Here is a 13,827-nt window from a genome sequence, read left to right as displayed (position 1 = left end):
GGATGATGTCTTTTTTGTCTTTTAGTTGTAGTTTTGAAATTGTTGTGTGAGGTAGCAGTTTAGGTGTTTACCTATGCCACCATCTTGGTTTCTCCCACTTTGATGCATTGCTTTCACTGCATCCCAGTCAGATGCCTGGAACTCATCTCCCACTTCTGACATGCCATTTCATTGTGCACACCTGAAGTATCGATGCACTCTGCTCATCATCCCATGACCTTAGAAAAATATTTCTGATCATACTATCCTTTCCACAAAGATAGCCAGACAAGTTGGCTACCCTCTGTGAAATTTGGTTTCAACCATGTCATTGAGACTTTCACCTGAACATTCCATTCAATGGAAATGAGAAACACCAAAATGGGAAACGTCTCATCTATTACTTCAGAACTGGTTTGAGAAATTCACAAGGAGGGTGGGGAAATATGGACAAAAGACAGCATTCTATTTGTCTCTAGCAAGGCCACATCCATCTTACCTATCTTTCTAACCCCAATTTCTAAATTCATAAGTTCAAGGAACACACAGTTCCTAATTCTACACTCACCCTTAGTTATACAACCCAAATAATCTTGCAGGATGCTTGTCTTCAGAATGGTTCTCTGGCCCCACTCTCAGTCTGGCTGATTTCACCTTGTTAATACAATTACTCAATTGGTTTAATCCTTTTTTGTCCACCAGCGCTAGCACTTCAACCTGTTCTCTGTGCTCAAATCAACCACACTCTCACCTAGCCCTACCTAGGGCTTTAACAGCAAACATAAAATGAACCTGTTAATATCGACACTCTTCATTCTTAACATTCTTACTATAATGATATTTTGAATTCACAATTTTTCTTTGAAGATAGGTTTTTTTTCTTTCAGTAGGTGTGAGTGTATTAACATTCAACTCAAAAAAAGCCCACTCAAGCTTTCCTTTATTATAGTCATAATGAAAACTCATAGAGGTGAGTCAATACATGTAACTAAATATTCTGCAAGTCCCTGCCTCCTTTTCTTTTTCCCCTGATAAAGAACCGAAATAGAAAAACCAAAGAGGGTGTGGGAAGCATACTTTGTTCTATCCTCAACTTAAGAAACTCAGTTTTATCAGGTATCCAAAGTTGTTCAGATTCAGAGGCTAAATCACAGTAAGTAAATTCAGAGTGCTTCAGTTTCCTTACTTATAGATGAACATAATAATGCCTTTATTATAGATTTGCTGTGGAAATTAACTAAAATAATGTGTTTAATACATCTAAGACCTAGCACATCACACTATACAACAGATGATTAGAAGAAAAGTTATAACTGATAATATGTAAGTCCCTATTTACATGTGGAATATATATATCTTTCCTATGACTGGAATTTTGTTGTCTACTTCTCAAGCCATACTTGCCAGGATAAACCTGGGAAGCAGTATTTTTAACCATGAGATTCCTTAGAAGAAAATTATGCTGGCTGGCTTCAAAGTATATTTCATCCAGGCCCTGAAAGAGTCTGGTGACTACAGCTACCACAGAAGAGCACCCCTAACCATTGCCTAGAACTCTCATGTCTACCAATCAGTGGATTCCTGCTCCTCCCAGACTCACTCTTCCTGATCCTAACACTGGTTACTCCTGCAAATTCAGCCTAGCTTCCAGAGTTCACTCACCTTATGCCCATATTTCTTGTACGTAAGCTTTCCCTTCTTTGTCTTGGTTTCAGACATATTAACTCTTATCTGGCCCTTTGCTGAAACAACTCCCTTGCCTTGTTTATATGAAACTCTAGGTCAAGATAGACCTTATCATAACACAAATCAACACTCACTGTTCATTGACATAAGTTTCAGAGGCAAATTGAGGGGGTTGGGTGGTAAGAGAAATTATGCTTGTTCTTGTCGAGAGACAAATGACCTCCCCCTGCCAGACTCTCCAGTGACAGCCCTCTAGCCACAGACACAATGACATCCAAGTTGTGCACATCCAAAGGACCTCCCTCCATCTTCCTCCTTTATTATTCCTCCTCCCATAGGAATTCACTAACTAGTCCTCAGAGTTGCTCTTATTTCCAATTCCAAATGAATCTCTTCAAAGAAAGACTAAATCTCAAGTCTTTGGTAAAAACTGAGCACATCTTATTGGCACTATCATTTTCTGGATCCTGTCAGGATGTAATAGGTAGTTTTCACCACCCTGGCTGGAATGTCCTCTTTTCAATCTCCTAGGTCTCCTGTTCTCTCCAGCTGCCTGTTCCGTCACTCATCTGCTAGGAAACAGCTGTGATGTCATTCTTAGACTCCAGCAGAGGGCACTGTAGTTCTGGCTTTTCAAAGTTTCTGCCTGAAACTAGAGGGGAGATGATACTCAAGCTGCTCATAACTGCAATCATCCAAAACCTAGGGAATGGGCACCTCTAAGGTGGGTGACTGTGCTGCAGCAGACAGCCACTTTTTGCACATTAGCCCAGCCTTTCCCCAGTGGTCTTCCCCACTGAGACTGATCCAGTCCACTGCAATGCAACCACCAAGTTGCAGTAATCTTCCCCCATGTTGGCCATAGGAAATGATATTCCACATTTCAGTGGAGCTCAGGAAGCCAGGACTCTACCTCTGGATCAAGGTAATGAGATCATGTCCCCCACCCAACTCAAGACTGACACCCTCGACAAGACTCCCAATGAGCTGTACGTAAATTTTCTGTCTATAGAGTCAATGCACTCCCCATTAAAATACCAATGGCATATTTCACAGACCTAGAACAAACTCTCCAAAACTTCATCTGGAATAAAAAAAGACCCCGAATAGCTGCAGCAATCCTGAGAAAGAAGAACAAAGTAGGAGGGATCTCAATACCAGATATCAAGCTGTATTACAAAGCCACTGTTCTCAAAACTGCCTGGTACTGGCACAAGAACAGACATATAGACCAATGGAATAGAGAACCCAATCAACCCAAACCACTATGCTCAATTAATATTTGACAAAAGAGGCAAGAGCATACAATGGAGTCAAGACAGTCTCTTCAATAAATGGTGGTGGGAAAATTGGACAGATACATGCAAAAAAATGAAACAACCCAACCTAAAAATGAGCAACGGACCTAAATAGATACTTTTTGAACGAGGACATAAGGAAGGCCAAGAGACATATGAAAACATGCTCAAAGTCACTAAATCATCTGAGAGATGCAAATAAAAACAACAATGAGGTACCATCTCACACCTGTCAGAATGGCTATCATCAACAAACAAGTGCTGGCCAGGATGCGGAGAAAAAGGAACCCTCGTGCACTGCTCGTGGGAATGCAGACTGGTGCAGCCACTGTGGAGAACAGTATGGAGTTCCCTCAAAAAACTAAAAATGGAACTTCCATTTGACCCAGTGATCCACTTCTAGGAATATATCCCAAGAAACTAGAAACACCAGTCAGAAAGGATATATGCACCCCTATGTTCATAGCAGCACAATTTACAATAGCTGAGATTTGGAAACAGCCTAAGTGCTCATCAACAGAAGAGTGGATTAAAAAACTGTGGTACATCTACACAATGGAATACTATGCTGCCGTAAAAAGGAAGGAACTCCTACCATTTGCAACAGCATGGATGGACCTGGAAAGCATTATGCTAAGCGAAATAAGTCAGTTGGAGAAAGATAAATATCACATGATCTCACTCATTTGTGGAATATAGTGAACATAAACTGGTGAACAAAAACAGATCTAGAGACAGAGAAGCACCGATCAGACCATCAAACCTCAGAGGGAAGGCAGGGGAGTGTGGGGGTAAGGGGTAGAGATCAACCAAAGGACTTGTATGCATGCATATAAGCATCACCAATGGACATAGACAATAGGGGGAGGGGGGGTGAGGGCATGAGCGGAGGGTTAGGGGGGTAATGGGGGGATAAGGACACATACGTTATACCTTAATAAAGAAAAAAAAAAAAGGATAGTTCTGCCTAACTGGTGTGGTTCAGTGGTTGAGTGTCGACCTGTGAACCAGGAGGTCATGGTTTGATTCCTGGTCAGGCCACATGCCCAGGTTGCAGGTTTAATCCCCAATAGAAGGTGTGCAGGAGGCAGCCGATCAATGATTCTCTCTCATCATTGATGTTTAATCTATCCCTCTCCCTTCCTCTCTGAAATCAGTAAAAATACATAATTTTTAAAAAGGGGCTAGTTCTATCAGTCCACATTTTCCCTTAGTCCTTGGTCTTTCCTGGATGTTCTGATTAGATTATTTCAAGAGTCAGTTTGGTGTGGTGGTTAAGAGCATAGGCTCTGGAGCCAAACTGCTTGGGTTAAACTCATGTCTCTTCCATACATCAGTTATGTGACCTTGGGGAAATTTACTAAACTTCTCTGGGCTTCTGTTTCTCTGTTTGTAAAGTAAGATGATAGTACCTACCTTTTATAGTTCTGCTGAGCACAGTCACTAAGTATTAGCTCTTTTTGTTGTTACCTCTAGAAGATCCACGTGATCCATTTTATGTCAGCAGTCTGCAACCAGTACTAAGCCTTTCTGTTACCTCATGCTCACCTTCTTCCCCTCTGTCCAGGATCCTGAGCAAGTGCACCACATTGAGGAAGATATTTTTGGACATGGAAGAAAGGAACTCCCACCACATGTGAAATGTGCCCTGTGGATTGGTCTGGTTCCCTGGGCTCATGTTCCTGTCCACTTCCTCCTGAAGCACTGGCAATTTCCTTGTATCAGGGAAGACAATAAGTCATTGTAAGATAGCCTTCCAAACACACGTCAGCCCATTTCAGTCCATCTTAATGCCCCAGCCAACTTCAAGAAGTTAATACCCAGCCGAAACCGGTTTGGCTCAGTGGATAGAGAGTCAGCCTGCGGACTGAAGGGTCCCAGGTTCGATTCCGGTCAAGGGCATGTACCTTGGTTGCGGGCACATCCCCTGTGGGGGGGGTGCAGGAGGCGGCTGATCGATGTTTCTCTCTCATCGATGTTTCTAGCTCTCTATCCCTCTCCCTTCCTCTTTGTAAAAAATCAATAAAATATATTCCAAAAAAGAAGAAGAAGAAGTTAATACCCAGCATTGGGTCTTACCTTCTGGGCAGGAGTCATTTGTTATGTACAGTAAGTACCACAATATTTCTCTCAAGCTTATCTTATATGATTTTCTAGTCAGGGTTGGTATTACTCTGCTAGAAGTTAACACCAAGTCTAAGACAACTGCAAGTAATGAATGTTAGATATTATCACCACTGTGTACTAAGCATCTGGAACAGGCAGGCAAGAACCACAACCTGGAAATCAGAATTCTGGGAGCCTCTGAGGCACACACATTTTAAAAATTCTTCAACCTGGAAATATTGTGGCAAATCAGCCCGAGTTCCAACTAACCAAGAGGCAATGAGCAAAGTAGTGGATAACTAAAAATGTTGCAACAACTCCACTGGCCCTGGGAAGCTTATAATATTGTGAAATTTGCAATATTAAATTGGATAAGTGAAAGATCCACCCATGCACTTTTGCATCACCCCAGAAGTCCTTTACAGTCCATTCAAAGTATTAAAGGTGGTCTTACGGTAACCCCCATTTCGTGGCCCATTTCTAGAAGACACTGTCCAGGGTACTCCATATCTATTTATCCCCCCAAACCATATGAAGCATGGTATTAACTGGGTGGATGAAGAACCTCCTGTTAAACCATCTCCAACAAAATGATGGAGTCTACTACCTTGCCACAGTGACGCTTGCTTATAAAGAGCTCGTTGCATCCCTCTACCCGAAACATGCCCTTTCACAGAGTCTGTGGCATGATTCTTACCGACCCGTCACCACTCTTCACCTCAGGTGGCTTCCAAACCTGGAAGCTTCAAGAAACTATAGTTACCAAAAATATCTTCCAGCCTGCCAAAAACTGATGTGAGGAGTACATCAATGTGTGCTTGATTCAGGAGGAAGGCATTCACATGGGTGATATTGTCCAGCACACCTCCAAGCACACTATAGCCATCCATATGGGAAGCTGGGAATCTACTACTTGGAAACAGATAATAGAGAATATCATCTGGCTGTACCCTTAAGGAAGATCCGTCTGAGGCCTTAGGACCAGATAAAGAGCTCCCACTGTCACCTGCATCCAGACCAACAGTTACTACAGTCCAGATCCCATTGCCCACTAGCAATATGTTCCCGCGCTTTCTCTTCAGTTTACATCTGCTTACTCCCACTCCCTACTCTCCCAAAGTCAAACCACCCAACTCAAATGACACTGCTCCCATGAACTAGCCCCTCTCATTGCTGTAACCTGTGATGAAGCACAGACCAGCCCCCTGGTCAGTCCAGGCTTCCAGAACTCTATACCCTGCCACCTTTCCAAGTCCCCAACTATCTGTAGAGGGAGGGGATTCAAACAGTGTCCCACCCTGGCAGTGTTATTATCTCAGAGAATATTAGAGGGCACTTCCATAGGAATGCAAAAGGGAGGGAGGAGAGACAGAGTAGATGGAGTGGGGCCAAGCCATGAAGAAGGGGGAAAGCAGGAGCTGGGGAAGAACTCCGGAGAAGAAGTGGCATCCCCACCGTCCACCAGAGGTGAGGCAGCAATCTCAACAATTTTCAGAGAGAATGGCCAATTTTCATCCAGTTCCTGACAGCTCAGGATTCAGAAGGGTAAGCTAAATCCTATTTAAGCAGAACATGAATTTGTTAAAAGAGTATTGGTGGGATTACATCAAACTAAAAAGCTTCTGCATGGCAAATAAACAACAAAATGGAAAGACAACCTGCAGATGAGAGAATATTTGCAAACTATATGTTTTGATAAAGGGTTAATATCCAAAAAATATAAGAAACTCTTATAACTTTAGCAAAAAAAAAAATCTGATTAAAAAATGGGCAAAGGAATTGAAAAGACATTTCTACAAAGAAGACACACAAATGGCCAACAGGCATTTTAAAAGATCATTAATCATCAGGGAAATGCAAAATAAAACCACAATGAAATAACACTTCACATGTTTAAAAAAACAAACATGAAAGATAAGTGTTGGTGAAGATGTGGAGAAAAGGGAACCCCTGTGCACTGTTGGTGGGAATGCAAATTGGTGCAGCCACTATAGAAAACAATATGTAAGTTCCTCCAAAAATTAAAAATAGAACTACCATATGATCCAGCAATTCTATTTCTGGGTATATAAACAAAGGAATTAAGATCAGGATTTCAAATTGATATCTGCATTCCCATTTTCATTGCAACATTATTCACAATACCCAAGACATGGAAGCAACATAAATGTCCACAATGCATGAATAGATCAAGAAAATGCAATATATGTATACAGTGGAAATCTGCCATTTGCAATAACATGGATGAACCTGAAAGACACAGAAGGCCAAATTCTACATGATACCTAAAATAATCAAACCTAAAATAATCAAACTCAGAAGCAGAGAGTAGAATGGTGTTGCCCGAGGCTAGGGGAAAGGACATGGGGGTGGGGAGGGGGCAGTAGTCAAAGGGTACATTTTTAGTTCTACAAGATGAATAAGTCCTGGAGATCCATGCAGCAGAGAGCTTGTATTCAATTGCATTACATATTTAAAAGTTTAGGGTAGGAGAGGGTGGGGGTAGGGTGGAGAGATCAACCAAGGGACTTGTGTGCATGCATACGAGCCTAACCAATGGTTAAGGACAACGGGGGGGGGGGGGGGGGGGGAATCCGTGGGGAGGGGTGGGGGATGGGAATGGGGGGGATGAGGACAAATATGTGACACCTTAATCAATAAAGAAATTTAATAAATAAATAAATAAATAAATAAATAAAAGTTTGCTAAGAGGGTAAATCTTGTTAAATGTTCTTATCACAAAATAACAATAAAGAGGGTGGGAAGAAATCTCTGGAAGGAATATAAATGTTTATGGTATAGATTTTAGTGACGGTTTCATAGGTGTGTACTTATCTCCAAACTCATTAAGTTGTATAAAATATGTACAACTTTTTATGTCAATTACACAACACAGTAAAAAAATAGTTTTTTAAAGTATTTGGAAATAAAAAAAATTTTAAATTTTAAAAAGAAGAAAAAAATATTGGGAAGCACATAAAAGCTGTAGAAGGAACAGAGAACCAAGCTTGATGGATAGTAACCAGGAACACTGTTCCAAATCATGCTGCAGACCTGGTGGGGCACAACTACTGCATTCAATGCTAGGGTAGGCACCGCTGGCACCAAGGACGCTGGGCCCTGCATACTGCTGCTACAGACAAGCAGTTTCACTGCTGCAGCTTCCCATCAATAGAAAAAGTCTTTACATACCCCTGCTTCTTTGCAACTTCATCTTTGATTCAAAATCTGGAACAGATGTATTTGATTGGCCTAGCCAAACCCTCTGCCCAGGCCCTAGCTGTAAGAGCGGCTAAGTATCGTAGCCCAGCGATTTTCAACCTTGTTCGTCTCATGGCACACAGAAACTAACTACTCAACACCTGCAACACACCAAAAAATGTATTTTTTGCTGACCTGACCAAAAAAATGTATAATTTTGATTCATTCACACCAAACAGCTATTGTTGTGTTGGCTGTTGTCATTTTTTTATTTGACAATCTAAGGGAAAAGAGGTCAATGCCCCTGACTAAATAGTCAGGTACTGCATGTTTTACAAATTCTTGCAGCACACCAGTGTGCCTCGTGTCCCACAGCACACCGGTTGAAAATGACTGTCTTAGTCTGTTCAGGCTGCTGTAACAAAATACCATAGACTGGGTGGCTTATAAACAACAGAAATTTATTTCTCACTCTTATGGAGGCTGAAGTCCAAGATCGGGGTGCCAGCATGGACGGGTGAGGGTCCTCTTCCAGGTCGCAGACTTCACTTTGTGTCCTCACATGGTGGAAGGGGTGAGGGAACTCTCTCAGGCCTCTTATTTTTATTTTTTCCCCTCAGGCCTCTTTTATAAGGACACCAATCCCATTGATGAAGGCTCTGTCCTCATGACCTAATCACCTCCCAACGCCCCCACCTCCAAATACCATCACTTTGGGCATTAAATTTTCAAAGTATAAATTTGGAGGACACAAACATTCACACCATTAGCACTGCGTAAGGAAGATCTGGTCTTTTCAACCTAGTGATATATAGGTTTTGCCTCAGCGGGGATTCCCAAACCCTCATAAGAATACTAGATCTACACTCTACTACTCTGCCCTACCCCACCCTACCCTACTCTCCACTAGCCCCATCCCGTCCTTTCCACTTTACTTAGCAGGAATCAGGCTCCAAATCAATAGCAAGCTGAGCCCTCTCTAATACTTTTAACACTTGCTGTCCTGCTGCCTGAAATGTTCTTTCTGATTCTACCATGTCCCGCAAACTCCTCCTTACCCTCCAAGACTCAGCTCAAACATAACTTTCCCTATAGACCAATTAAAGCTCTGCAAATACGCCAGTCCCAAAAAGGGATTGTCTAGCCAGATTAAGTGCCTTTTTTCACCCGAACTAATCCTAAATATCTATATCTTGATTCCAGCAGGAGGCCACTCAGAGCCCAGGAGACAGGGAGGAGCAAGAAAGTGGGGAAGGAGGTCTCTTGATCTCCGGATTCTCCCTCCCTCCCCTCTGTCATAGGCATTATGATTTGACTCCTGAGATGCCCAAAATGGAGAATCAGATGTGTGGCTAGGAGAGATCCCTGCCATGTGTGTGGATGGCATGGAGAGTAGAGGCTCAGAGAATCAAATAGTCCCATTTGTCAAATCTGATCTCGTTTCAGACCACAAGGAACTGGTGCCCACGAAGCTTCCCCCGATTATCTCAAAAGATGGGAATTATTCTGTGCACCAGAATAGCCACACAAAGTACCACCAAGCTGTACGGAAGGTGTTGCTAAAGACATGTAAGTATCCCTGGGTGGGCTATGTCTTAAGTTCCTAAAAAAATGGCCGGGATGAGGTGGGGCATGTTTATAGGGCAGGGAATAAAAAGAGCCGAGAAGAGAAACTAAGAAGATGAGGGAGAAAGTAGACCTGAGTGGTGGGGTGAGCAAGATAAAATAAAAATTGAATCAGACTTGAAGGCAGAAGGTCCAGGTTTGAGTCCAGTTCTGCCTCTCTTAAATGTCTTAACTTGAGTAGTTACTTATTCTTTTTTTTTAAATATATTTTATTGATTTTTTACAGAGAGGAAGAGAGAGGGATAGAGAGCTAGAAACATCGATGAGAGAAAAACATCAACCAGCTGCCTCCTGCACACCTCCTACTGGGGATGTGCCCGAAACCAAGGTACATGCCCTTGACCGGAATCGAACCCGGGACCCTTGAGTCCACAGGCTGATGCTCTATCCACTGAGCCAAACCGGTTTCGGCAGTAGTTACTTATTCTTAATTAACCTGTTTCCTCGTTCATTAAAAAAACACACACACACACAAGAAACAGAAAATACCTGCTCTACTAATCACAGAATTGCTATGAGGATCAAACCAAAAGTGTGACAGTTTAGGAATAGTACTTGTATATTATTATGTGCTATGCCTTCAAGGAGTGGTAGACCAAGCTCTAGCTTTGGAATTTGAACTGAGTTGAAGTTCCAAACAATTTGTGTAATCTTGAGAAAATTCTTTTAAACATTTAACTGCTCCAAATCATCTGGAAATGGGAACAATACTCCAGCATTGTGTGAAAGTTAGAGAAGATGTACACTTTAAAAAGCATCTAGGACAAATTACTGATACATTTGATAACTTGTAGGAATCTCCAGGGAATTATGCTATGTAAAGAAAGGCAGTCCCTGAAAGAGCACATACTGTATGATGCTGATTGTATAAAATTCTTTTTCTTTCTTTCTTAAAAATATGGAATGCTTCATATCATGCTTGCTAATCTCTGTATCATTCCAATTTTAGTATATGTGCTGTGGAAGCGAGCACTGTAATATTCTTCTTTAAAAATATATTTGTATTGATTTCAGAGAGGGGGGGGAGAGAGATAGAAACATCAGTAATGAGAGAGAATCATTGATTGGCTGCCTCCTGCACACCCCACACCGGGGGTTGAGCCCGCAATCCGGGAGCAACCTGGGCATGTGCCCTGACCAGGAATCAAATCATGACCTCCTGGTTCATGTCAATGCCTAACCACAGAGCCACGCCGGCCAGGCAAGCATTGTAACATTCTTTTAAAAATTATGTAAATGAAGAAAAGATTATTGATTACCAATGTCGGGACCTCGAGGTGGAGGATATGGCTATAAAAGGGCAACTCCAGGATCATGTAGTGATGGAGGTGTTCTATATCATGTTAATACCATGGCTGTGATATTATACTAGATAGTTTTGCAAGATGTTACTATTAGGGGGCAATGGGTAAAGGGTACACAAAATCACTGTGTATCATTTCTCTCAACTATGTGAATGTATAATTATCTCCAAATTAACATCTAATTTAAAAAACTATAAAGCTTTCAGAAATTAAAAAAGACATCCATGGCCATGGCTGGTATAGCTTAGTTGGTTGGGAATTGTCCCATGCACTGAAGGATTGTCAGTTTGATTTCCGGTCAGGGCACATGCCCAGGTTTCGGGCTTGATCCCTGGTAGGGGGTGTGCAGGAGGCAGCTGACAATGTTACATTCTCACATTGATGTTTCTCTCTCCCTCTCCCTCTCCCTTCCTCTCTCTCTAAAAATCAATGAAAAAAAATTATTTTAATGACATACATAGCCCAGCCAGCATGGCTCAATGGTTGAGCATCGAACTATGAAACAGGAAGTCACAGTTCAATTCCCGGTCAGGGCACATGCTGAGGTTGCAGGCTTGATCCCCAGTAGGGGGCATGCAAGAGGCAGCCAATCAATAGTTCTCTCTCATCATTGATGTTTCTATCCCTCTCTCCCTCTTCCTTCCTCTCTCTGAAATCAATAAAAATATTTTTAAACTGACATGCATGAAGGATTATCTAAGAATTATTTCTAATAGCAAAACTTTTAAAAAGCTTATTACAATTAATAGGAAAAGAATTAAGTAAAAAATGTAACATCTACTCAATGGTATATTAGTGATTTTTTTAAAAATGATTATAAAGCCGAAACCGGTTTGGCTCAGTGGATAGAGCGTCGGCCTGCGGACTCAAGGGTCCCGGGTTCGATTCCGGTCAAGGGCATGTACCTTGGTTGCGGGCACATCCCCAGTAGGGGGTGTGCAAGAGGCAGCTGATCAATGTTTCTCTCTCATCGATGTTTCTAGCTCTCTATCCCTCTCTCTTCCTCTCTGTAAAAAATCAATAAAATATATTTTTAAAAAAATGATTATAAAGACTATATACTCATAATATTAGGTTATAATTCTAATTTTTAAAAATATAAATATTTTATACACTAGTATAATTAGACTTATTCAAATAGTGAAAATACTCCCAAAAATCTAAATAGGTCTGACATCCTTTCAAAATTTTAAGAGCACCTCTAATATGACATTTACAACATGATAGATATTTGGTAAATGATATCTATTAGCAGTATGATCTATTAGCAGTATGTAAACATGAGGTAGTATAATTGCTAAATTTCAGAGAATTACCTGGAATGAACAAAGAAAGGAACTATTTCAGAGAGGAAGGAAGGGAATGAGGATGATTAAGCATTTAAGAAAAAAAAAAACCCTGGCCACTTGCTCAGTGGTTAGAGCATCTTTGCAGACTGAAGGGTAGAGGGTTTGAACCTGTGGACCTATCTTGCATATTTCCCAAGTGGGTTGACCACTTGCTTTTCCACTATCTTAGCACATGGGGGAAGCTCTCCAAGAGATGGGCTTAGTAGCAACAGGAAGAACCAAAACTGATTCAACTGACCATGAAGGGTGTGAGATGCTGGAATCCGGAAGTAAAACTGGGTGTGGTGACCAAACTCCTAGGACTTCTCAGCACCTGGTCAGGCCCAGTTGCTTGTGCTGCCCTGAGCCACGAAAGGGAGTACAGAACTAAAAGAAATTGGATAACATGTGCTTCCCAAAATCTTTCAGTCCCCAATCAAGTCTTTAGAGTCCCCTTGACTGATGCTCAGAACTTCAGCTTCTGGAGGTCCCACGATCCAGGAGTGCGCCCGGAAGAAACCATGCCGTGGATCCGGAGCCCTCGTCACTGCCTCATTAAAAGCCCAATGACCAGGTTAGAAGGGGTGGGGCAGGGGGAGAGACTATTCCCTCCACTCAAATCCTTAGAGACTGTTTCATCTCTACTCAGAGTTAGGGAATAGAAGAGGTATTTTGAGTCTTACCAGGGAAAGTGGCCCCAAAATTTGGGCAGTGTTGGCATTCAAAGGAGGTAAAGATTTGTCTGTGTCTTTGTTTCGCCATGTGGATATGACTTCTGAGCAGGCACAAGACAATTGTTTATAGCATTCCTGAGGGAATCCTCCCTCTGTTGCTGCCTCCCCGCCCTCCAGCTACCATCCATTGGCAGTAGTCCTAATTCCTCATCCCTACCCCTGCCCATTCTGCCGAGGCAGTCTTGAGCTATATTTAAGGACCCCCACACACACACACACACACACACACACACACACACACACACACGTACATTCCGGCCTAGCCTGACTGAATATGAGACCCTCTCTTTTCCAGGTTTATGGATCACTCTATCCTCAATGACAGACTATTCAGTCTGTATTGAGCAAGATGTATTGAGCAGAAAGACAGAATGGTCCGTGGAAGGAGGACAAAGAAGGGGAAAGAGGAAAAAGGTGTCCTGGCTCTGATGGCTGACTAATGGGAGGAGGAGATTGAAAAAGTAGAGTAAACTTTAGATTGGACCAGAAGTCACTTCTATGCTCTGAACGTGAGGGGGAGGGAAATTATTCCAGTGCCCAAATTCCTGTGAGGTCAGGTATGTGA

At 42.1% G+C, this 13,827-nt stretch overlaps 1 protein-coding gene across 1 annotated transcript in view; it reads left to right on the top strand.

The window, feature by feature from the left end:
- The window catches only part of TEX49 (testis expressed 49), a 36,604-nt gene extending 22,853 nt beyond the window's left edge, over window positions 1-13,751 (top strand). Inside the window, exons 2-4 of the mRNA XM_028144287.2 lie at window positions 9,717-9,839; window positions 12,958-13,102; window positions 13,558-13,751. Coding sequence (XP_028000088.1) covers window positions 9,717-9,839; window positions 12,958-13,102; window positions 13,558-13,606 — 317 coding nt within the window. The 3' untranslated portion in view covers window positions 13,607-13,751. The remainder of the gene's footprint in view (window positions 1-9,716; window positions 9,840-12,957; window positions 13,103-13,557) is intronic.
- Window positions 13,752-13,827: the final 76 nt, after the last annotated feature.

The sequence above is a fragment of the Eptesicus fuscus genome, chromosome 7 (genome assembly GCF_027574615.1).
Source record: "Eptesicus fuscus isolate TK198812 chromosome 7, DD_ASM_mEF_20220401, whole genome shotgun sequence".
In the NCBI taxonomy this organism is placed as follows: domain Eukaryota; kingdom Metazoa; phylum Chordata; class Mammalia; order Chiroptera; family Vespertilionidae; genus Eptesicus; species Eptesicus fuscus.
The sequence above is the reverse complement of the archived record's forward strand: the minus strand, read 5'-3'. Positions and strand labels throughout refer to the sequence as shown.